At 50.0% G+C, this 24,851-nt stretch overlaps 1 protein-coding gene and 1 long non-coding RNA gene across 2 annotated transcripts in view; both read left to right on the top strand.

Moving 5' to 3' along the window:
* The window catches only part of MYO9B (myosin IXB), a 77,733-nt gene that overhangs the window by 8,257 nt on the left and 44,625 nt on the right, over positions 1-24,851 (top strand). Inside the window, exon 2 of the mRNA XM_011366859.1 lies at positions 4,279-5,174. Coding sequence (XP_011365161.1) covers positions 4,335-5,174 — 840 coding nt within the window. The 5' untranslated portion in view covers positions 4,279-4,334. The remainder of the gene's footprint in view (positions 1-4,278; positions 5,175-24,851) is intronic.
* LOC111744037 lies at positions 5,184-23,863 on the top strand. Its single transcript, XR_002781989.1, has 4 exons — positions 5,184-6,094; positions 9,694-9,699; positions 18,018-18,024; positions 23,852-23,863. It is a non-coding gene; the product is annotated as an uncharacterized LOC111744037 (long non-coding RNA).

Raw genomic sequence — 24,851 nt, 5'->3', positions numbered from 1 at the left:
TCACATTGCATGCACCTCCATGAGCATAAGTTGGAGGGTAGAAGGGATGTTTTAACTTGGGGGTTTTGGTGAGATGGTTTGGATGAAGGAGACACATAGGTCTTCAGGACCTGCTGCTCCTTACACACAGCTGCAACCTGTGATTGCTGGTTGGCCGAGCTGCCTCCCCCCCGTTTCCCCCACCCTCCACCCCCAGGACCTGCCACCCTGTTTCCTCAGTCCAACCTGCTTCCTTTCATTCTGGACATAGCCGGGGAATTTTCGAGGCACAGGTTTCATATCCACTTGTGACAAGGACCTTAAGCCACAAAATGACTGACTTGCAGGTCTCAGACTTCATTAAGACTAAGTGAAGAAGCTGTGCTTGGAAGCCAGAGAAAATGGCTGAGCCCCTCCAAGGGAGATGTCATTGTTTAAGGACAATGAATTATCAATGAGTTAACAATTAATTATCTGAATTATTACAGCTCTGAAGCTGTGATCATCAAAACAGCATGGTACTACACAGACAAATTTCTGTTGTTGTAAGCCCTCTGGTTTGTAGTACTTTGTTACAGCATCCCGAGGAAGCTCATAAACCCTCCAAAAGAATTTCTAAATGGATAAAGGCATAAATTGAAAGCATAAATCTGGGAAGGGAGAGGAAGGCATAATCCCAATGATAGTCAGACCTGGGAGAGGAATGGGCAGTAGACATCATAAAAGAAATGACCCGCAGATCTGACTGCTTGGAAAATGTAATGTTTGTCTCAAAAAATACCATATGCAAAAGTCAATTGTTATGAATTAGTTTCATCAAACGTGATAAAGAGCTGATACCTTCCTATACAAAGAGTTTCTCCAAAAAAATAAGCCAAATAGTCATGCTTCAGTGAGAGAAAAAGGGGAAAGGACTTGAACAACTTACAGAAACAGAAAAATAGCTGCTCAATAGACATAATTTTCAAAAACTGCAGACCAATAATTGAAGATGTGTAATTGGCAAGATGTTCTTTTGTGCCCAATGAGAATCCAGTCAGCCGAGTGTTGTAGGTAAAATGGTGCCACCTGTGGAATGAGAGGACACTGGGCCAGAAAGAGTGCACCCTAAGATTTTTGCACTGGGAGCAGAGCTGCCTGGGATCTGGTGGAGGGGTTTGAGGGGCATTCCATCCTGAGAACAAGGACTGCACTGGGAGGAGGCAGCAGTGTGGGGCTGAAACTCATCTGAGATGCGGATGCGAGAAAGGGAGGACCGGATCTGAGTTTAGGTGGGTGGATGGCCAGCCTGCTGGGGATGTCCCCCAGCTGGAGAACCAGATGTCTTCCTGTGGGTCAGGGGCTTTGGGAAGCCTCTCCCTGACTGGGCTGGAGAGGCCCTGCAGGGTCTGGCCTATGAACCTGGGCTTGGACTGGGCGGGGAGTAGCTGCAGCGTGCCAGTCAGCCAGTGTGGGGACCAAGGGATGGCTGTGCTGTATTGGGCCTGATAACCAAGGGCTCTGAGGGCTGGCCATGGGGCACTCCTGAGTAGCTTTGTGCTGGGACACCCACATCTAGACCAGTGCGTCCAGGGGCTCCACGGGAGCCCCTCCTGACTGGCTGGTGAGAAGAGACAGCAGTTCTGGGGATATGATGACAGCAGACAGGATGTGGTCAGTGGGAGGAGCAGAGAACAAGCCTTTTAGGCCTTTGAGGCAGGTCAGGGAGAGGTGGCCATGATGGGTTGGAAGTGGGGCAGGTATCCTTGGTGGGAGCACAGATCCTAGGGAACAGGGTGGGAGAGGCCCCTGCACAGAGTCAGGTCCAGGTGATGCTCCCATTCCAGGGCTGCAGAGCAAGTGAGCAGGACTGGGAGAGGCCACTGGCAGCAGGTGTGACTAGTGGTGCTTGGTGGCATCTTCTGGGAGGAGGGTGCAGTGGTTTACATGGCATGGGATGGGAGAGTGGACTGGTGGCCAGGTGGGAGTGGAAAGGGTTGGCTCTAGGCTGCGTGGAAACAAAGAAGTTACTGGGCTCTGCCCTGGGCTGAAGAAAGATCTATAAGTATCTCTGGTTCTAAGGCACATGAGCTATTCAATGGGAGGGTCCTCCGCAGCGAACTCCTAGGAAAAGGGGATAAAGGGGGCCACTCTGGGAAGAGAGTGCTGGTCCCTGGGGAGAACGGCCAGGTGAGCCCTGGGTGGGGAGGGCTACCCACACAGGTCCAGCAGAGGAATTCCCCAGGATGCAGACATGGTGGGCCAGGATGGGCTCTGATGGCTTGTGAGGCAGATGCAGCAAGGTGGTCAGGTGGACCCTGCAGGAACTCCTACAGCAGCCCCAGCTGCTTTTGGCCCTGTCCCTTCCCTTTGACTGCCGTGCTCCCTGCAGCCCTGGCAGTAAGCAGTTGCCTTGAGTAAGCCTTATCTACTTCCTCCTGGCCTGGGGTAGGGTGAGCATCACTAGTCCTGTAATAGCCCCCCTACAGCCCCCCCAACCCCCCAGTCTCTGAGCATGGGGTCTCCTGCTTCCCCTACCAAGGGGCCCAGAGCTGCAGATGTACCCTACATGCCTCTATTCACGGTGGCGCTTCAAGAGCACCTGATGATTCTTCTTCCCTGGAGGATGGGGGGTAGCCCAGAGTGCAGCTGGCTGCACAGCCCTCAACCTGTCCAAGCTCCATCCAGACCCTCATCAGGGCAGGTGGCAGAGTCCTTAGGATCTGGATCACATTACTGGGCTCTGATGGCCTCTTGCTTGAGTTGGTATCTGCTGGAAAGAGAAAGCAGGCACATTTGTGTGACCTCTTCGCTGTCCACGTCCAGGCAGCTTGAGTGAGACAAAGCCCCCAGCCTGTGAGCTGGATCGCACCTCTAGAAGTCGTGGTATGCATCAGCCATGTCTCTATGAATGCAGGTCACAGAGGGATGGCTCTGCCTGAAGCCCTGGCTCTATGCATATATATGTTCATGTGAAAGTGCTATGCACACATGTGTTCATGTTTACTTTCATGTGTGTGCATGTGAGCATGCATGAGCATGGGTGTGTCACAAAACTGCATGTTCATGTGTCCATGTTCATATATGTGCTTGCGTTTGTGCACAAGTGTGGGTGTGTTCATATGAGAGTATATGTTCACACACATGTGCCTATGTATGTGCTCTCACATTTGTTTGCATGTCAGTTTCTCCCACTGGGCTTTGAGCCAAGGTCTGGTTCATCTTTGTATCGCAGTGAGCCTGCATGAGACCCACACGCATTTATGCCTCTTGCTCCAAGACACGAAATTGGCTGTCGCCAACATTGGCTGCATTTTCTTTTTCCCCTCAATGTCTTCAGAAGCAAATACATTTTTTAAAAATAACCTTTTTCTTTTGGAGTCATTTTAGATTTACAGAAAAGTTGCAAAGGTAATATAGACTCTAGTACCCCTCATCTACCTTCTCCTATCATGACCATCTTACATTACCAGACACATTTGTACCCTAAGAAATTGATACTTACTGCTGTTAACCAACCTGACGTCATCCGGATGTCACCAGTTCTTCCATCCGTGTCCTCCCACTGGTCAAGGACCCCATCCAGGGAACCCTGTTGTGTTTAGTCATCATGTCTCCTCCAGTCTGGGACGCCTCCTCTGTCTCTCCTTGTTTCTCATGACCTTGGGAGGACTTCGCAGGTGACTGGGATCGTAGGTTCTAGAAACAAACGCACTCTGAGAAGTTCTCTTTAGCGTGTTTTGGCGAGGGAGCTCTCCCAGACTTCATCCTCCTCGTTAGGGTTTTAGGGACCCTGTTGTTTTTGGGGTCCCTGAGTTTCAGGGCAGGTTCGTTCTTGCTTATCCCAGCCATTGCTCTTGCTGCCCTTGCTGTATTGGGGAGATGTAACCTGTGGGGCTGAATCTTCATCTGCTTGGGGAGCTGCCTGGAGATGTTTTATCCAAGAGAAGAGGCCAGGAAGGATATGGGTCGGGAAAGACTTAGGTGAGACATGGCTGTGACCATTGGACTTGTGGGTTGAGAGGCTGACCTTAGGTGGGAGGAATGGGGGCTGGAATTGAGCAAACTCCATGGGAAAGGTTTGATCTTGGGCAGGGGGTGGGGGTAGTCTGGTGCTGTCACTCTGCAAGAGCCATAATCCTTGGGTCAGAGTTCAGTCACATTTAAGGACAGATAGAAGTTCTTCCCACACTTCGCCCTTTCGAGATACGAAGGCAAGGGATACTGGCCTCAGGTCTGAGGCTGTCCATCGTGGGCGGGTGGCAGCATCCCCTACCACTACCCCCCACCACTCTGACCGTGCCACCCTCTCCCTTCCAGCTCCAGGACGCGCGCCCCGAGCCTGGGAGGCATGCTGAGGCCAGGCTGCCGGCAGGATGAGTATGAACGAGGTGGGCAGCTCCAGCTGCCGGAGGCAGGCGGCCTACCACCTGCACATCTACCCACAGCTGGCCACCAGCGAGAACCAGGCCTCGTGCTGTGTGACGGCCACCAAGGACAGCACCACGTCCGACGTCATCCAGGACGCCATCACCAGCCTGCAGCTGGATGGCACCAAGCGCTATGTGCTGGTGGAGGTCAAGGAGACAGGTGGAGAGGAGTGGGTGCTGGACGCCAACGACTCACCCGTGCACCGCGTACTGCTATGGCCACGACGGGCGCAGGATGAGCATCCGCAAGAGGATGGTTACTATTTCCTGCTGCAGGAGCGTGACGCAGACGGGGCCATCAAGTATGTGCACATGCAGCTGGTATCCCAGGCCACAGCCACCCGGCGCCTGGTGGAGCGTGGCCTCCTGCCCCGGCAGCAGGCAGACTTTGATGACCTGTGCAACCTCCCCGAGCTAACTGAGGCCAACCTCCTGAAGAACCTCAAGCACCGCTTCCTACAACAGAAGATCTACACGTACGCAGGAAGCATCCTCGTGGCTGTCAACCCCTTCAAATTCCTCCCCATCTACAACCCCAAGTACGTGAAGATGTACGAGAACCAGCAGCTGGGCAAGCTGGAGCCACATGTGTTTGCACTGGCTGACGTGGCCTATTACGCCATGCTCCGGAAACGCGTCAACCAATGCATCGTGATCTCAGGAGAGAGCGGCTCAGGCAAGACGCAGACCACCAACTTTCTGATCCATTGCCTCACCGCCCTGAGCCAGAAGGGCTACGCCAGCGGCGTCGAGAGGACCATCCTGGGTGCCGGCCCCGTGCTGGAGGTGAGTGGGGCAGTTGGCAGGAGGGGCCCTCTGCCTTACCACATGCATTTTATTATCATGTCTGTCATGAAGAATTTGTTATACTCACAGTTCCCTAGAAACAGGAGGCTCTATATCCCGCGTGGCCCCATGCGGGAAAGCACCCGAGTCAGTGAGGTATAGCAGGAGCGAGGGAAAACCATGGGCAAGAAAAAAAAAACACAGGAAACCAAGTCCCTGTTGTGGTTTTCATAGGAAGAAATGCATGAGGCAGATGAGTAGGTTTAGTATTGGCTGGTTTGGCTCTGGGGCATAGGGTACCTGGCTGTCTGGTACCTGGCCCTGAGGTATCAGGGCAGGTGGATGGGAGTCCTGAGAGTGAGAGCCTAATAGAGGAGGTGGTGGGAGTGTGGTCTCTGGCTGGGTCGGTTTGCATATGGACTATGTGCTCACAGGCAAGTCCTTTGCCCTCTGTGGGAATTGGCTAAGCCCGGGGAACTGGCAGTCCCTCCAGGGTCAGCCAGGCCCCAGATGTCAAAGCATCAGATTATAGAAAACAAAAGGACCTGATTAATATGTTCTTGCCATCTAGGAGGCAGCAATCTATACTCTAGGTCCCAGAAAGAAAAGGATGGCATATCCAAACCAGGCAGTTCATGATGGGGCACTTCTGGCAGGGCTGCAGTGTGGAGAAGCCAGCAAGGGATAGTGCAGGCCCGGGGGACATTGAAGCAAGGAAATGGGGCCACCTGGCAGCACTGTAGAGTCAGCAGGGTAGGAAGCACCCCCTGTCTTCTGTCCAGTGTCCCTCTTGGCCAAACCCCATGGAAGCCATTGATGTGTTGCTGTGGGTGAGCCTCCTGGGCCCGGGGCAGCAGAAGTGACCACAGTGTCCCTCCCTCTCCGGCTCTTAAGAAAAGAGGCATCCACGTGTCAGAACAGTGTAACCGTCATTACTTGGTAACAGAAGGGATAATATGTGGGCCCAGAGGTGTACGCCCCTGAGCTTGGCATCTAGGACTCTGCTTTCTTTCTTTTTTAAATAAGATTTTATAATAATTAAATAATAATACACAAGTAATTTTGATAAACTTAAGTAGTTTTATTAACTATAATAATATAAATTATCATATTTCTTAGAGCAGATTTCGGTTTGTAGCAATATTGAGCAAATAGTACAGAGTTCCCATATATCCTGCTCACCCCCATACTTCCGGCTGCCATTAGTGCATTTGTTACAAATGATGAGCCAATATGGACATATTATTAACTGAAGTCCATAGTTTACATTCGGGTTCAAGATTCACCCTGTGTTGTACATTCTGTGAGTTTGGACAAATGTACATATCCACTGTTGCAGTATCATACGGAGTAGTTCTCCTGCCCTATAATCCCCTGTTCTCCACCTGTTCATCCCTCCCTCCCCCTAACTCCTAGCAACCACTGATCTTTTCACTGTCTGTAGTTTTACCTTTTCCAGAATATCATATAGATGGAATCATACAGTCTGTAGCCTTTTCAGATTGGTTTCTTTCACTCAGAGATATGCACGTAAGGTTCCTCCATGTCTTTTTGTGGCTTGAGACCTCATTTGCATAGTAACAACCTATTATCTGGATGTGCCACAGTCTGTCTATCCATAGGACTTCAGACCCCCTTTCTGCAGGGTTGGGAGTGTGGAGGTCTCACCAATCTTGGAGTGTTGACCTCCAGATTCTGCTCATCTCCCCAAGCCGAGGGCCTAATGCAGCCGCCTCAGAGGGCTGCTGTGCAAATTCACTGAAATCACATCTAGGCTGCGCCTCCTGAATACTCTTCAGTTCCTCTTCCTCCCTGATGATCTCTGAGATCATCAGCAAGAAATCCATTGGGGCTGCACAGCCTGGCCCTGTACTGACATAGGTAGCCTATTTCTGTCTTCTCCTATAAAGATTAATTGTCATTTTTTGTGCAAATATTACGACTGAATAACCCAGCCACAGAATGGACATTTTTTCTCTTTAATGCTGTGTACCATGCATGCGTTTCCTGTTCTATTCTATCTGTTCATTCTGCAAATATTCCATGTACACATTTGCCATATGCCAGGCACCATCTAGGCACTGGGCTATGTGGTGGCCTAAATAGACAAAGGCCTGCCCACACAGAGCTGTCACCCCAGGGACGAGGAAGCAGGCAGAGAAATAAACAACGGACCTTGTACAAAGAACAGCCAGCAGGTCCGATGAAGAAGAGTTGAGGGGGCAGGAGGTAAGAAGGTGATGCTGAGTTGGGCCTGGGAAGAGATGGGGTGAGCTGTGCAGTGTCTGGAGGAGGGCACAGCCAGTGCGAAGGCCGGGAGGCTGGACCACAGCTGGTGTTGGAAGAAAGGCAATGGCCCCAGAGGGCACAAAAGGAGCTGGAATGGGGTGAGCAAGCAGAGTGGGAGGTGGTGGGGACAGAGGTGACAGTCAGGTCATTCATGGTCTTTTGGGCCACATGGAGGGCCTTGTGACATGGGAGCTAAAAAAGGTATTCCAGATTTGATTTGGCTTTATCCCAGCTCTGAAACTCAGCTGCTTATAAAGCCACTGATGGCCGCACTGTCTTCTCAACAAGGGCCAAGGGCCGCAACAGGTGCTGTAGACCTATGCATTGGTGCCTGGCACTGCAGTCCCAGGTTACATGGTGCAGACTGTCAATGATGTCAGAAATTAAGAACATGAACCAGAGGGCAGACTCAATGTTTACCAAGTGGTCATTCACCCCTCAGAACCAGGTAGGCAGATGGTTGTGCCTGTGCTTGGTAAGGATGCCAAGCCCAAGATCTCAACAAGACACAGTGAGGAGGCAGGAGTGGCACCATGGCGTCATTTCCTTTTCTAGCTGGGGACCATCCAGGGTACCTGGATGAGGTTCTTGTGGCTGCCATATTCAAGTACCACAGACTGCGGGGCTTCAAACAACAGTTTACAGTTGTCCCTTGGTATCCATGGAGGATTGGTTTTAGTCCCCCCTCGGATACCAAAATTCCCAGATGCTCTCGCCCCTTACGTGAAATGGTGTAGTAATTGCAGATAACCTGTATCTGCACATAGGCTGCAGCCAGGTATGCCTACACATCACTTATTCACATAGATTCAGCAAAATGCTCAGTATGTGGCAAATTCAAGCTTTGCTTTTTGGAACGTTCTGGGATTTTTTTTCCTAATATTTTCGATCCTCGGTTGCTTGAATCCCAGGTAGAAACCCCATAGATTTGGAAGGCCTACTATACTTTCTCACAGCACCGAAGGCCAGGTGTTGGCAGGGCCATGCTCCTACTGGAGGCTCTAGGGGAGGAACCTTCTTGTCTATTCCTGCTTCTGGGGGCTCCAGGCATTCTTTTGTGGCTGTATCACCCCAACCTCTACCTCTGTCGTCACATGGCCTTCTCTTCTTATAAAGACACCAGTCATTGGATTTAGGGCCCACCCTAATGCAGGATGACCTCATCTAAACTAATTACGTCAGCAATGACCCCATTTCCAACTAAGGCCACGTTCACTGGTTCGGGGGGGTTAGAGTGTGGACGTTTCTTTTTGGGGACACAAGTCAGCCCACAGCACCCGCCGTTGAGCGACAGCTGGTGGTGTCTGGTGCTTTCTTTCCTGAGTGCCACCCCAGCTCAGCAGTCATCCTGGGGGCCCACAGTGCCTCCCACGGGCCTCCTTGCTCCTCCCCTGAAGTTGCCCCAAGGGATCCTGGCACATTCTTAGAGGGCCGTTAGTCACCCTCCATGTGAGTCAGATGCCTCTGACTACGCCTGGCTGCCTCCCTCGAGCCTCGGCGAGAGCTGGCAAGGCCAAATTTCCCCAGTGGTTAAGATCTGCTGGAGGGCGGTGCCCACACTGGCTTCCAAAACTGGCTTGAGCCAAATCCATGTTAGGACCATAAACATGCTTCCTGGGGCAACATTTTGGAAAGAAAGTAGGTCTTTTTAGTTTAGAGCTGTGCTTCCCAGTCGAGGCACTCTGGTGTCTGGGGCCAGGTCACTCTCTGGGGTGGGACCGTTCTGGGCACTGCAGGTACTGAGCAGCAATCCAGATGCTAGTAGCCCCCGCCTCTTCCCAGTATAACAGCCAAAAATATCCTCAGACATCACCAAGTGTCCTCTGGGAGCAGAATCTCCCCGCTATCTTAGAGTCACAGCTTGTGATCCCATGAGACCCAGTCACCATTTTTTTCAGGTACTGACCATTTACAAATTGTCCATAAGTAAGTTCCCAGCCATTCTGAGCTAAGCCAAAAGGTACTTCCTAATATTAGGAATAATTCGTTATCAGCCTTCGAGCCCACTTGGGTGTCAGGCTTCAGGTGCCATTGTTTCCATCTGTCATTTCTCTGAGTCATTATTACAGCTCTGCTCATTTTAAAGATGAGGAAACATAGCCACAGAGGTGCACACTGATGTGAAAATGTACTGGACCTGCCATCACAAAGCATCACAAACCAGGGGGCTTAAAATAACAGGAATTTATTCTCTCACAGTTCAGGGGACCAGAAGTCCAAAATCCAGGAGTAGGCAGTGTTAGTTCTTTCTGGAGGCTCTGAGGAAGAATGGGTCCCAGGCCTCCCGGCTTCTGGGGACTGCCAGCAACCACTGGCATTCCTTGGCTTGTGGCCATATCATTCCAACCTCTTCCTCTGTCTCCACGTGGCCTTCTCCCCATCTATCTGTGTCTCTAGTCTTCTTTCTCTTATGAGGACACTGTCATTGGATTTAGAGCTCACTGTAAATTCAGGATGATCTCACCTCGAGATCCTCACCCTGATTACTACACAGACCCTATGTCCAAATACAGTCCCTTTTACAGATTTTGGAGATCAGGACTTGGACATGTTTGAGGGAGAGGGTGACACAACCTAGTCTAGTCTGGGTTCCCCACGCCACACCGCAGGCAGCCATGAATGGACCAGGGATGGAATCCAGCCGAAGCTCAAGCCTGAGTTCATGGTACCTCCCTCCATCTTTGTGAAAGATTTGCTCTCACCTCAGCTGAAGATCGGCACCATTAGCAGCGTCTGGGACTTTTTCTCAACTCCAAGAAAGGAGAAGTTGAGTTGTTTTGAGGTTTGATTGTCACCAAGCGCTCCCCCCGGACGCGGGTTGCAGCCTCACTGTGCAATGCTGACCAGAAAACAGGAAGGGGCCACTGTGGAAAGCTGGTTCTAATCAGCTGATCCGTCGCCTGCTGCAGTTAACTGCTACTGTCATAGTTTCACTCGATGTCACTTGGCTGTGCTCAGTGTGCTGCAACCTGTCCTCTGAATCACCCTCCCCCCAAAACACCACGTGTGTGGGACTGTTATTTGAGTGCAGAAATACTTGAAGGTGCAGACGGCAGGCTTGCCAGGGCGGTGAGCGGGCTGGGGTCCTTCCTAAGCATTGGGATCTGTCACTCGTCCCAGGTACCCTCAGAGAACCTCACCACTCCAGATGCAGCAGCCCACGCATCTGCCACTGGGCTGGCCACAAACTGTGTGCCCAGGGCATGCACCTCTTCCTCAGTCCCAGACATCAGCGTCCAAGCTGAGGGTGGGGGTCTTAAAGCTTGTATTCTCTTCATCTTTCCTGAACTATAACAAATGCCACTGGCGTTTATAGATGCACACAGGGTTTTAATTTCGAAAGCAGAAATGAAATGAGGATCCTTGCTAGCTGGGCCATTTTACCAAGTGGCCAGAGGCTGCTGTGTGCCGGAGTTTGGAGCCTTTATGCAGCTGCCATGCCCCAGCCCATGCAGAGAGAGGAGGCTGAAAGATAGTAATACCCTGAGCCATGGACACACCCACAGGTCAGTGACCTGGGACAATAAGATGCGGAGCTTTCTGCTGCCTCCAGTCTGCCTCTGGGGGCCCAGAAGGACTGAGATCTATGCCAACTTCAGTCCTGAACACCAGCCCCTCTAAGGACCCTACAGACCCAGTCTCACGTGACCACAGACTGCCCTTGGCCCCTCTCCCCTCCTTGGGCCACCAGGTCTGTTCTCATTACCTTCCATCAGCACCAGGTCACCTAGAACCACATGTCATTATCATTCACTTTGACCTATGCCCTCAGGGACACCTGCCCAGGCTATATCCTTCTCTCCCACAGGGCACTGATGGGCCAGCCACTTCCCAGTGTTGGGGACACACAGGCAAAGCTACTCGGCCGGGGTGACAGCTTTAGAAGGTTCTGGAATGAGGGGTGTGCCTTTGCAATTAGAGTTTCTGTTTAAGAGCTTTTCTGAGATATAATTTACCCATTTCAAATGAACAAATTGGTGTTTTTAGCACATTCACTATGTTGTGCAACCAGAACTTCTATCTAGTTCCAGAACATTTTCATCACCCCTAAAAGGAAACCCCATTAGCAGCCACTCCCCATTTCCCTTCCCCCCAGCTCCCAGCAGCCACCAGTCTGCTTTTTAGAATTCTCAGAAGTCGTCCCTCAGCCCCTGGCTAGTGGTCAAGGCTAGGGGTGGCTTGGGCCATCCTGGAGGCTGGCTGGCTGGCTGGAAGGTCAGTGATAGGAACATCGGGGTCACCCATCGTCAGGAGAGGGAGAGCCCAGGGTGGGATCCCAGGAGAATGGACAGTATAGGGAGATACAGTGGTGCAGGGATGGGAGGAGAAGGTGCCATGTGGCCTGGAGGCCAGGCTACTGAGAGCCCACATGGGAGGCAGGCCCCAGTCAGGCTGCTGCAGGGATGGGGAATAGAATCTCTGGCTGCTTCTGTCCCGGTGTGGCCTCCCCAGCATGTCTGGGGAAGTAGTTTGGGGGCGCTGACAGAGAAGCCCAAAGGAGGATAGGAGCTGAGGCTGGAACTCGGAGCAGGAAAAGGACAGGAACAGACAAATGGCACGAGGGAGTGGAGGATGAATGAGGCCTTGTGTCGACTTTAGACCTCACAGACAGAAACACACGGGGACAAAGGCCATGCTTCCACACCACCAACATCGGGCGCCAGTGGATCCTTCTCTGGGGTGGGATGCCCTGTGTACTGTGGGGTGCTGAGCAACAGCCCCGGCCTCCACCTACCAGATGCCAGTAGCACCTCCCTCCCCAGTTGTGAGAACCAAAAATGTCCCCAGACATCACCAAGTGTCCCCAGAGGGGCAGAACCACACCAGTTGAGAATAAGTTTCAGGCCAACCCATTTCAGTTTAACAGATGTTCTATGTTCTATGCCTAAATAGTTTTCAGATTTTTTTGGCAGCATCTTGCTATTGTTACACATCGACCTGACTGTTCAACGGATTGTATTTTGTGCTGTCCGCATCTCGGGGTGGCTGGCAGGCCAGGCAGTAGTCCCAGCTGGTGTTCTCATTCACTCCCAGGAAGAGGTGGCTGGTGTTGTTCTTTCTCGCCCCCACACCCTGGCCAACCACAGCCAAGAGAATGGTCACTGCCCACCCACAACCAGAAATGTCCTAGTGTTTTTGCCATCGCTGATGAAGCACACCTGGGCACAAAGGTTGACTTTTCCATCCAAGTTTGGTCTTCCAGGAGAACTGAGCGACATCTTGAAATGTTATTTTAAGAGCTGCTCTCTAATGCCCAAAAGTGCAGTGGCCAATTTGAGCATCCCCAGAGCTGAGAAGTCACATGCTTCCTACGGGTTTTCTTGCATACGAATGTAATGAAAGTGCTTTTTGTGGTTTTCTGATGCGGTGGTTCTCTGGTTCCTCTGCACTGGAATTTCGTCGCCTTTCCACTCCTGTCTTCCTAAGGTGACTTTCTGAACCTAACACAGGGTGTTAGCTGTGGTTCGACTGCTCTCCTATAAGCGTCTCCCCAACAGGAAATAAACCAGAGCCGCCGTGGTGGTTTTAGCTGCTGGGGAGCACACAAGAATATCCGCCCCACTTTGGCAAAAATACAACTCATTTTATTATCACTTTTGGTCCCACCTGAGTACTCTCTTTTGCTTTTTCCTGCTTTTTTCATATAATGCTTTGTTTATTTTTAGTGCCTCTTTTCTTATTTGAGATTTGATTTCTTTTTGTACATACCAACAGTTGGGAGATTACGGCCCACAGATTAAATCTGCCAGCACCTGTTTCTATGATTAAAGTTTTATTGGCACACAGCCACGCCCCTTATTTACATATCACCTTGCCTGATTTTATAAACTTTTGCCTCAAAGCTATACCCACTCATTTACATATTGTCTGTGGTGGCTTTCAGCAGAGCAGTTGTGGCATAGACACCTTATAGCCTGCAAAGCTGAAAATATTTATTGTCTGGCCCTTTACAGGAAAGGTTCGCTGAGCTCTCCTAGCTCTGTGTACACATAGAACATTCCAAAACATTCCACAGTTACTTTCTACATACATTCTTCTCACCTTCTGCTCAGCTCTCCCTTCCTAAATGTAAGGAAACCAAATTCTCACCTTCATTCCAAACTTGTATCACCAACTCAAATCTTTCTGCTTTTATATTTGTGCCACAACCTATAGACACATATATCCATAAACATCTACCTGTAGGAGTCTGTGATATTGTGATTTATAATAAATATAATTGAGGTTTGGGTCCAGTTTCTGGCACAGAGTTCCTAAAACCCTTAGAATTTTTTAAGTGATGAGAGTGATAAAGGTGTCTTTTGTTATGTTAGTCAAGTGACTTGGAAAGCACCTAAGGATGGGGGATAGTTCCCAATAGAACCAACCCTGTGATTAGAGGGTTGGAACTTGCAGTCCCACCCGCTGACCTCAGGGAAGGGAAGCGGGACTGGAGGTTGACTCAACAGCCAATTTAATCAATCATGCCCATATAATGAAGCCTCCATAAAAAAAATCAAAAGGAAAGAGTTTAAGGAACTTCTGTATTGAACGTGTGAAGGTGCTGGGAGGGTGGCGGGTCCAGAGAAAATGTGGAAGCTCTGCGCCACTTCCCTGTACTTTACTCTATGGTATATTTTCCATCTGGCTGTTCCTGAGTTGTATCCTTTTACAATAAACCAGTAATCTAGTAAGTAAACTGGTTTTCTGAGGTCTGTAAGCTGCTTCAGCAAATTAATAGAACCCAAGGAGGTGGTCATAGGAACCTCCAATTTATAGCCAGTTGATCAAAAGCACAGGTGATGACCTGGACATGCAGTCAGCATCTAAAGGGGAGGTGGGAGGCAGTCCTGTGAAACTGAGCCTGTAACCTGTGGGATATGACACTATCTTCAGGTAGATGGTGTCAGAATTGAGTCAAATTGTAGGACACCCAGCTGGGGTCAGAGAATTGTTTGACGTGGGGGAAAAAAAACCACCCATCGGAATTGGTGTCAGGATCATAGGGTCTTAAAGCGGTCCTGGAGGTCTGGGAAAGGAGGATTGTGAGGGATGTAGATGTCCTGTAGGATCCCGGCGGGGTGGGCTCCACTTGCAGCCCTGTTTGTGGGGCTTGCAGGCTCCGTGTCCCACAGGCAGCTGGGAGTGTTTCTACAGCTCTGAGAGTGGCTGGGGCTATGCGGGGTCCCCTCACAGAAGGCACTCAGAAGCTGTGCCTTGGGCCCTAAGGCTACCTGTATCCTGACTGTGGGGCAACACAGTCTGCCAGGGGCATGGCAGGATGAGGACACCAAGCCAGACCCCAGCATTTCCCAGACTTCTTCCTCACCAACTCCTGGATTCTTTATGAGCTCCTGAGGGAGGCACCATGATCTTGCTAGGGCTCACGGGGCCAGGCCGGAAGTGCAGACCCAGGGTCACGGCACCCCCCAGGGGAAGCTGGCATCTTTGGTGTCAGATGTATGACCAGGAGGATGCTGGGAGCTCATGAAGGTGGGGAAATAATTTAGCCAGAGAAAGTAGCATAAGGACATGCTTTTCAAGCTCCGGGATGGAGGTGGCGGCATTCCCAGCCCCAGTCCCTAATACAGATCAGCAGGCACAGGTATTCCCATCTCACCACGAGGATGCTGCAAGATGCAGAAAACTGAGGGAACAGCTATAGGAGCCACCTGGATCAGAATGAGGGAACAGACAAGGCGAAAAGTGGGACCACACCAGAGTGGGAAAGGGTGCAGAAAGATGAGAGGGTGTCTGTGGGGGGTGTGGAGAGGATTGGGGTGTCGAGGGGCGCCAGGGAAAGGGTGGTCACATGCAATGTAGGGCCCACCAGCGCTCCCGCCCCTCCCGTGTCTTGCAGAGCTGCAAGGTTGCCTTTCTAGCCTGCTGCGTAAAAGCACTGAGCCCCGATGCTTTGCAGCGATCTAAGGCTATTTTAGACAAAGAGGGAAGTTATATTTTGGGGAATGTTGCATCTAAGAGGAGTAAAATTATGGGGTGTATTTTAGGCACCTAGAAAGGCCTCTTTGGAATTTGCACAAAGAGATGATTAAAAGGCGAAGCATCACTCAGGCCCGGGACACCCCTGCCATAGCCACCGCCCTTTCCAAATGTTCTGGCTGCTTTACTGCACCAGGGCAGTGGGTGAGGGTGTCTGTCCATCTATCATATCCGCCTCACTGTTTGGGCAGTAACACAGCTCAGCACTGAGTGACCACAGGGTCTGGCAGCCAATTTGTTTCCTAGCGATTATCCAGGACGGAGAGTCACTGGGAAGCTTCTCTCTGAAGTTGCTAGTCAGCCGCCCGTCAAGACACCAGTTATTCGGGGTCCCCGGAGGTGGCCTGTCTTTGGGAAAGGGCAAGGGGTTGAATCTGAGGCTCGCAGTCACCTGGCCAGCCACTGACCAGTGCTGTGAACTTCAATCGTGGCTGCTGACCGGCTGTTCCTGGGTGGAGGGGAGCTTGGCCCACTTGTCAGTGGTCAGGCGCCCAGGCCCAGAACCTTCCATGGGGTAGGCTCTCAGGAAAGACTAGATGATACCACCCTTTATGGCAGAGTGAGTCACAGCAACCTGTGAGAATGCAGAGTCCCATTTAGCCCTTGACCACACAGGGATCTCCAAGACAGTGATCTTAACTGAGTCTAAGGCTCAGTTCTTAGCCAGGGGCGATGCTGCCCCCAGGGAACATTGGCACTAGTGTCTAGTGGGCAGAGGCCAGGGATGCTATTCAACATACTACAGTGCATAAGGCAGCCCCACTTCCCCCCACAAAGAATGATTCAGCCCCAGTTGCCAGCAATTACAAGGCTAAGAAACCTGCTCTAATTTAGGCACCTTCAGGACGCACAATTGAAAATTTGGCGTAGGACTCTGGACGGAGTCTGCGGGAAGACCTATAGAGCCTGTAACCTGGATAGAGCTACTCACTGATGAATATTGGTGAGATTGTGGGGACGGGGGTGAGATGACAAGAACACACAGCCTCTGAGGGAACATCTCCAGTTCTGCCAAGTACCTGGGTTGGTTCTTGCCCCTCAGGGTGTGACCACGCCCCTCCTACCGGAGTTTACCACCTGCAGAACCTCTGCCAAGAGCTGCACCCTGCCAAGAAGTCGGTAGTGGAACCAGGCAGCCCAGGTCAGCTGCCCACCTGCTATGTAACCTGTAGCAAGTCAACACCTCTGCTCTGCCGCCTGATCTCTCCTGCCCCAGGGCCTTTGCATATACTATACTCTCAGTCTGTAATGTTCTCACCACCAGCATCTAACTAAGTTCTCCCCCAAGGCCTGCTGGGAGAGTCAGAGGAGGGAACGTCCTGTGGCCAGCAGAGCCAACATGCATTGTGGTTACTGCTACTTTGTACCCTGAGGCTTTGAGGGGCCATTTGGTCTTCAGGAGTCATTTGGTTCTTATTGCAAGCTAGTCTAGCTCAGCAGCCCTGGGTGTCAACTGCGGAAGAGCAGAGAGTGAGTGAGTGCTGAGATGAGGGGACACCTTGTTGGGAGTTCAGGGTGGCCCTCCTGTGCGTGGCTGGGCTTCCGTGCCGTTCTAGACCCTCCCCTTAAGGAAGATGCGGGGAGGGGCCTCCGAAGAAGCAAAGGCTGGAAGCAGGCCTGTGATGGAAAGTCAAAGAGAGAATTGTATCCATCTCAAAAAGAGGTGGCCTGGGGCACTTTACCCCGATCACTGGGAATGTCACAGGGCCTTTGGATCCAGTGGTCCTCCTCGGCTCAGGTCAGCACCAGCCTTGGCTCCCCCAGCCCAAGGAAAATAGAGTGACAAGGCAAGTGAGCTTTTGCTCCTACTGCCCCTTTTCAAGGCAGAGTGGATTACCAGCCATAAAAAGGAAAGAAGACACATGCTAGGCGTGGATGAACCTTGAAAACATTATGCTAAGTGGAAGGAAGCAGACACAAAAGGTCACATAGCCTATGATCCCAGAAATGCCCAGAACTGGTAAATCCGTGGGGACAGAAAGCAGATTAGTGGTGGCCAGGGGCAGAGACTGAAGAACAAGGAGTGACTGCTCATGGGGACAGGGTTTCCTTTTGGGGTGATGAAATGTTCTGGAACTAGATAAGAGATGACAGTTACACAACATACCGAATATGCTAAATGCTACCGAATTGTACATTAAAATGGTGACTTTTATGTTATGTGAACTTTAGCACAATTAAAACAGAAATGCAGAGTGGACTTTATGTGTCTGGAATACTCCCTGTCGGGACACGCCACGTCCAGCTTTCAGATTCCTTCCCATAGATCTTGTGTCTCGCTGCTATCAGTAGCTAGAGAAGGGAGGGTTATAATAAATGCAAGTTTTAATCAAATTCCATCAGATGTACTATATTAGCAAACAGGAGCCCAACTTTCCTGGAGCTGATTCTATCGGCTTTGGCCTCTTTGGTGGCCATGGATACTATCTCTCAGAGCCCAGCTGGAGCCCCTGATCCAGCAGTGGAACATGGGACTGGTTCGGGGTCAGAACTTAAACCCTGTCCCTAAGGAATAGGCCATAGATGGAATTTCTCCAACAAGGGTGGCAAGTGTCTTCAAAGCGTTTTATCCAGCCCACGTGTCTTGAACGTCATCACCATCTCTATCCATGGAAACCCACTTTGGACATTCATTATGCTCACTGATGAAATTTCTGATGTTGAGTGATAAAATTAGCCAGGGTGGGTAGCAGTAGCCACTCCCAAGGTATGCATCCTGGATTAAGCAATTTAAGTTGAAGCCCTCATAGAGTAGCTTAGACCAGGGATCTGCAAACTGTTTCTGTCAAGGCCCACGTAATTAGCATTTCCTGATTTTAGGGCCCTGCATTCTCTGTCGCAAGGACTCGGCTCTGCATCATAGAGCAAAAGTAGCCACCGACTGCACATAGTGGATGAGTTAGGCTGTGTGCCAATAAAACTTATTTATAAAACAGGCAGTGGGAGAGAAAATTCAGACAGACCCAAATTGACAGACATTCTACAAACTACCCGAACAGTCCTCAAAACTGTCAAGGACTCAAAAACAAGGAGATTAGAGAAAAACTGAGGATATCCAAATAATTAAAGTGTGGACTTACTTAATAATTATATATCAATCAATATTGTTCTCTTAGTCATGACAAATGTACCATCGTCATGTTACAACAGGAGAAACTGAATGCCAGGTACACAGAAATCAGCTATAATAGTCTCACAACTTTCCTATAAATCTAAAATAAAAAGTTTGTTTTTTTTAAAAAAAAAAAAGGTATCAAGCCAGATTTGGTCCGCGGGGCATAATCTGCAGACCCCTGGCTTAGACAAACTCCCACTACTTAAGGAAGTGTGTAAAGCAAATCTCAGATAGGTAAGGTCATGGCAAACTGAACTTTAACCTAACACACATCCGTCCCCTCCCGCTTCCCATTTCAGTCCACAGCGCCATTGTCAGTGGTCTTTGGTCTTTCCTCACTGTCACCATATCCTGTTGTTTCTTCCTCTGAAACGTCTCCCACCACCACCTGGGCTCGAGCCACGGCAGCTCTGCTGGGGTGTGCAGGTGACAGCATTCTGCCGCTGGGGTGGTGTCTAGAGCACCCGTTTTCTGGCCAGGTCTGCATTAGGATACAGTACAGCCCCCCACAGGAAAGTTGACTTAGGCCTCTGAGCTCAGTTTCCCCCCGTGTCTAATGGGCATATGAGCCCTTGCTTCTTAGGCCTGTGAGGATGCAGAGCTAAGAAGCAGCTCTCAGCAATGACTTCTCTTGTGCCTGTTTCTGCATCATCACGGGAACCTGGTTTCTCCTCCCTCGACCCTCTCTGCGACCCTCTCTGCCTTACTGTACCTGACAGAACAAGGCCATCGTGTGGCAGGTAGAGTTTGGCCTCACCTGGTGTGGGGGTGCAGGTGGGGAGCGGCTAATCTTGGTGAGGCCCTGGGGTATGAAAGTTTCCCACTTCTGAGCATTAGAAAAGCAGTCTGATTAAACTAAGTATATGGAGAACAAAGCTCTTTGCTCCATCTCACCCTTACTATCTCAACCCTTATTCCAGGTGTTCAAGAAATAGAGAGGGGGTGTAAGTAGATACTCTCTTACTTTATTTCTTCCCAGGGACACTTCACACTCATAATAAATCCTAGAGGAAATTTTTAAAAATAAAAATAAAAAACCTTAGAGGAATAGTTCTCACCTTCCAGGAATCAGAAGAACCCCATCCAACTCTGGTTTAAGAATTTAGATTTCTCGGCCTTTGCAGAAATTCTGCAAGTCTGGGATGGGGCCCAAGACTGTATCTTTAATAAGCCCCCACAGCCCACACTTGGGTTCTCAACTTTCTCTCCCTCACCCCAACTTCGTAGAGCTGCACGGTAGTGGTGACTCACTGAGGGGAATGGGCAGTTCTGACTCTCCTTCTCCCCTGCTGTGGGTCAGGGTGCCTCAGGGTAGAAAGGGTGACCCCCTCTCCAAAGATGTAGAAAGAGGCTGTAGTGCCTGTGGGGAGGGGGCGGTGCTCTGGAGACCACAGACTCTCCCTGTAGGCCACCCCAAGGAGCTCACCTTTCCTCATGTGTGCAAAGGCTTGGTTTTGCTGCATAGAATGTACCAGAAGTCCTTGGCTGTTATCATCAGCACCAGAGTCCTTGCAGTATAGAATTGTGTAGGGAAGCAAACATCACCCCAAGAGGAAACCTTCCATAATTAGCCACCCACTTACAGAACAAGCCCTTCACTCACTCCCCTCTTGGCTCAGCCTAAGCATGGCTCCTTCTTATTTGTCCACCAGAACCAGTGCGTCCTCTCTCCCCACATGAGCCAACGCAATGCAAATCAGTTGCAAAGTGAGTCTTGCAAAGGGTGCAGGGTTTCAAGAAGTCTTCAAAAGTGACCTGGAGAATTGCTGCAACCCCCAGTCACTTGGCCATACTTACAAGCAGCAGAGAGGGCAGAGAGTTAATGATGGATGGAATGAGTCTGTGTGCTGCTAAGTTTAAATGGGTGTAATCCACCTATTGAAAGAAGAGGATTTTTAACTTGGCTCACAAATCAGAGTTCAACTACATGCCTTATGAACAAGATGTATCGAAACCAAAGTGGTTCAGGAAGCTAAAAATAAAGGAAAGACATGAGCAGAACAGGCAGGTAGAAACAGGAGGAGCAAAGCTGTAATTCCAATGTAGAGAAAGTAGCAATCAAGCCTCTGAACTTTACATGTGATGAAGATTCATCATAATGCCAAAAGCCTCAATTTACATTCAAGGTTTAATAGTTGTCTCTATATATGCATCAAACGACATAGCCACTGCCTTTACAAAGTGGAAATTATAAAAGATATCGGGAGAAACAGCTACAAACACAAAGCACAAGGCTGGCTGAGTGAACAGCAAAAGGCAAGGATGTAAGATGGCCAGATCATGTGCTTCAGGCAGATCCTGTGGCCATGTCACAAACCCTTCACTTCAATATGAGAATAAACCTTAAATATTCATGGAACGTTTACAAAATTCATTCCTTATAAGGTCATAGAGAAAACATCTAGAACTTCCAACAGTAAAAATATTGCAAGCAACATTCTTAACAATGTGATAAAACTAGGAATTAATTTTTAAAGGCCCCTCTACATGGAAATTTTTTTTTAAAGTAAACTTCTGTCGAACAATTCTTAGATGGAAGGGGATATACAAACCAAAATTACAGATTTTCTAAAAGTCACTGACAAAAACAATATATCATCAGAATCCTCAAGATGTATTTAAAACAGTTGCGAGAGGACATTTCATAGCCATAAACACTTTACATTCATAAATATGAACAAACGAAAGTAAGTGCATTAATTTTCCAACTCAAAAACCTGAGAAAAAGAACCAAGCAAACCCCAAAGAGAATGATTTGGGTGTCAAACGGATGAGCCAGGGATCTTGATGCATTCCTCAAATATTTTTGGTGCATTAAGAACCAAGCAGGATCTTCTTCCATCAAAGCTTGATCTGTTGTTCATTCCTTCTGTAATCTAGCACGTGGTCTCAACCTAAACCAAAATTTAGGGAAAGATGAGATATAATAACTTGTTTCATACTTGGTTTCTTTTTTCTTTTTCTTTTTTTTTAAGATTCCCCTGCCCCACCTCCCCCAGACCCGTACCATGGCAGGGTTTGTCATGAAACTGGTCCTTTGTGAGAATCTGTCCCTTTCTAAGGGCCTCATCTTTGCCCCAGGAGCCCTTGTTGCATTTCCGTGTTTCTGTCCATGTCTGTGGCTGACAGTAGTGTTCTGGATAAGAGTGAGGGAGCCTGTTATGTACTGGGAACATGAGGTGGGCTGAGTGTTGTGTCACTTAGCTCTCTGCACCTTCCTGCAGCAGCCCCTCCATCTGTCCAGCCAGCCAGCTAGTGGCTGGCTGTCAGGAGCCTGCTGGGTGCCCGAAGTTTCGTGGGCAACTGGAAGAGAACAAAACTGGGCCAAATGCTGGGTGTCAACGAGGCCCTGGAGAGCCTCCACTTCCTCATCTATAAGTCAGGGAGCCATGAGATTGGGGGGGACTCCTCCACTTCCTGCCCTGCACCCACAGCCCCACTGAGCCTGCAGCTGCCACCTGCACAGGCTGGTGGGGGTTGAGGGTTCTTGTCTCCTGCGGCACAGCTGCCTCTTTTCACCCCCATCACACTACCCTGCCTTCCTATCGTCATCCTTGTCTTCACAGAGCATCCTCCCTTCTTGGAACAGGTCACCCCCTCCTAAACCCAGTGCTCCCTCCACGGTAGTTCTGTGGAAAGCACATCAGCTGTGTTGCTCACTTCCCCACCTCCCACCCCCTCTGGCTTCCAGGAAGCGGGCTTCTATGTCTGTCTCAGGCTTCTCAATGTCCCAACTGTGCCCCAGGGGAGAATACTCAGCCTGTGCAACATTCACACCCTCTCATGCCCTCTCATGTTCACCCATCATGTGTCTGAGTGTCAGCATCTTCTCCCAGCCCCTGGCACCTTGGGGAGAAGGAGATGTTTAACTGAGAGCCCCTGATTCATTGGTGGCACAATTTTCCTGTAAACAGCCCGATTGAGGGTCAGTATTTTCAGCTCTCCTGGGCCAGTCTCCATCACGAAAACTCAACTCCACTGTTTAGTCAAAAGCAGACACAGACTATATGTAAGCAGACATGGCTGTGCACCAACAAAACCTTCGTGGACACTTAAAACTGAATGTCATATCATTTGCACATGCTTTGAAATGTTCTTCTTTTGATTTTTTTTTTAAGCATTTAAAAATGTCAATACCATTCTTAGGTCACAGGCCATACAGAAACATGTGGCTGGCTGTCATTTGCTGACCCCAGTAGAGATCATTGTCAAAGTCTGAGCCTGCCCCCTCATCAAGAGAGCATCCTTCACAAGGCCATAGCCATTCATGTACAGATCATCTGTAGCTGCTTCATGCTACGCTAGAGTTGAGCTGTTGCAACAGAGCCCAAATATTTATCACTTGGCCCTTCACAGAACAAGTTTGTCGACCCCTGATTCACACAGTTGCATTTCATCCTTAACCCTGGAAGGCAAGGGTTTTCTCCCTAATTTTACAGGAGAGAAATCTGGAACCAATTAGCCCCAATTAACTCAGCTGACAGTAGCCTGACACCTCCAGCCCTCCCACACAGGCCAAGGGTTATTTTCCAGCATTTCCATGCAGGAAAGCCCCAGCTCTGACTCGATGCCCCAGGGCTGTCTGCTCAGCAGACACAGCAGAGCAGATCCTCTGGGCTTCTTGGTCCACAGGCTAGCAGGGTGGAGTCACTGCCCATGGAGCTCCTGTGCTCCATGCAGGCCTGGCACAGCCATGGGACACCCCTCAGGCCTCTTCTTGCAGGGTCTGACCATCATCCATGTCCCCAGATGGGCAGTTCCTATCAGTAGGTGTGGGCTGAGTAGTCTTTCACGTAGAAAGATACAAAGGAATGGAAAACACTTGGGAGAAGAATAACTTGGGTCCCAAGTTCTGGGGCTGCTGTGCCAGCACCAGCTTCCAGTTGCTCTTGAGTGTCGAGTTCTCCCCATGCAGCTGGAATGGAAGGCCAGGAAGTGGGGGACAATCTCTCTCAGCCCCATCTTTAGGCTCTGTTGTGGCCTAATTTTTGCCAGTGTTCTTCGACCAGTCTCAGCCTGTCCCAGCAAAACCAATTGCTCCTTTGTATCAGTGCCTGTCCCTGACCAAACACAAGAGATCCCAAAGTCCTGCATGGCTCGGGGAACAGAAGTTTCACCCAGAGGTGGCACTGCAGAGGGAGGAGCAGCATCAAGGCCATAGGAGGCAGCAGGCAGCCCACCCTGCCCAGACAGGTTGTGGATACTCCCAGAAGCAATGACATCCAATATCAGCCAAAGTGGATGTGTGGGGCATCCCTGGCAGAGTCTCACAGGAGAAGTGGGTGTTCTTGAGGCCAGAACAGTGCCAGGCACACAGCAGCTGTTGTGTTGTTGTCAAGTGAATGAATGAGTGTGGGAATGAACAAAAACAAATGAATCACAAACACTTGGAAAGTGAAATCCCTGTGGCTAGAAGATCAGGAAAACAGAGAAGGCCAACCAAGATGAAACCACTAGAATGAGCTAGAACTTTCCTCTGGGAAAGAATGGCCTCAGATAAATCTGGAGGTGATAGAGCTATCCCAAGTCTGGCCACCTCAGCCTGGCTGGAAGGATGACTGCCCTGTGCAGCGAAGCTGGGGGACTTCTCTCCAGAAGACCCTAACCTAGGGCTCACCTGTCGATATTGGAGACAGGTGAGTATGTTTGTTTGCCTTTCAAGCTTATTCCACAGGCTTTGGGTTCTGACATCTGAAAACAAAATGCTGTTTGCCTAATGCGATCTATCTCAAGGCTCGTTCGGTTTTCGTGTGAAAGGTGGGAGAGGCTAAGTGTGGTGAACTCAGGGCTTGGGCCTTGGCAGGCAGGCAACCTAAAAAGTCTCGGGCCCACTTGCCTGGCCCTGGGCTCTGAGAACGGGTCTGAAAAAGGAGCCCAGGCTGCAGGAACTGAGAGTCTAACAGACGGGGTGTGGGCTGGGAGTGGGGTCATTGAGTTCAAACTTGCTCTCAGACTTTAGGCAGGTCTGTTGATTTCTGTGCCTCAGTTCCCTCACCTGAAATGGGGGTTGCACATCTGTTTCTTAGAGTCATGCAAGCAAAAAGGAAGAGTGGGAAGCCCACCGCAGGCCTGGTGTGGGGCTGGTAGACGCCATGGTCATTGTGTGATGCTGTCATCACCAGTCTTCCTAAAATAGTTACCGTACATTTCAACTAAGAGAAGAACTATTCTATTTACATAGAATATGCACCTTCTTGAAATGTGGAAGTGGACTGCTCAACCCTGGATGTCTCCAATTTTAAAAACTTCTTTGAATCTCTGAAAAGAATCTCCAAGACAAGGGCAGTTAGACA

Source organism: Pteropus vampyrus, unplaced genomic scaffold (assembly GCF_000151845.1).
Source record: "Pteropus vampyrus isolate Shadow unplaced genomic scaffold, Pvam_2.0 Scaffold126, whole genome shotgun sequence".
NCBI classification, from domain to species: Eukaryota; Metazoa; Chordata; class Mammalia; order Chiroptera; family Pteropodidae; genus Pteropus; species Pteropus vampyrus.
Note: the sequence above shows the minus strand (reverse complement) of the source record. Positions and strands in the feature narration are given on the sequence as shown.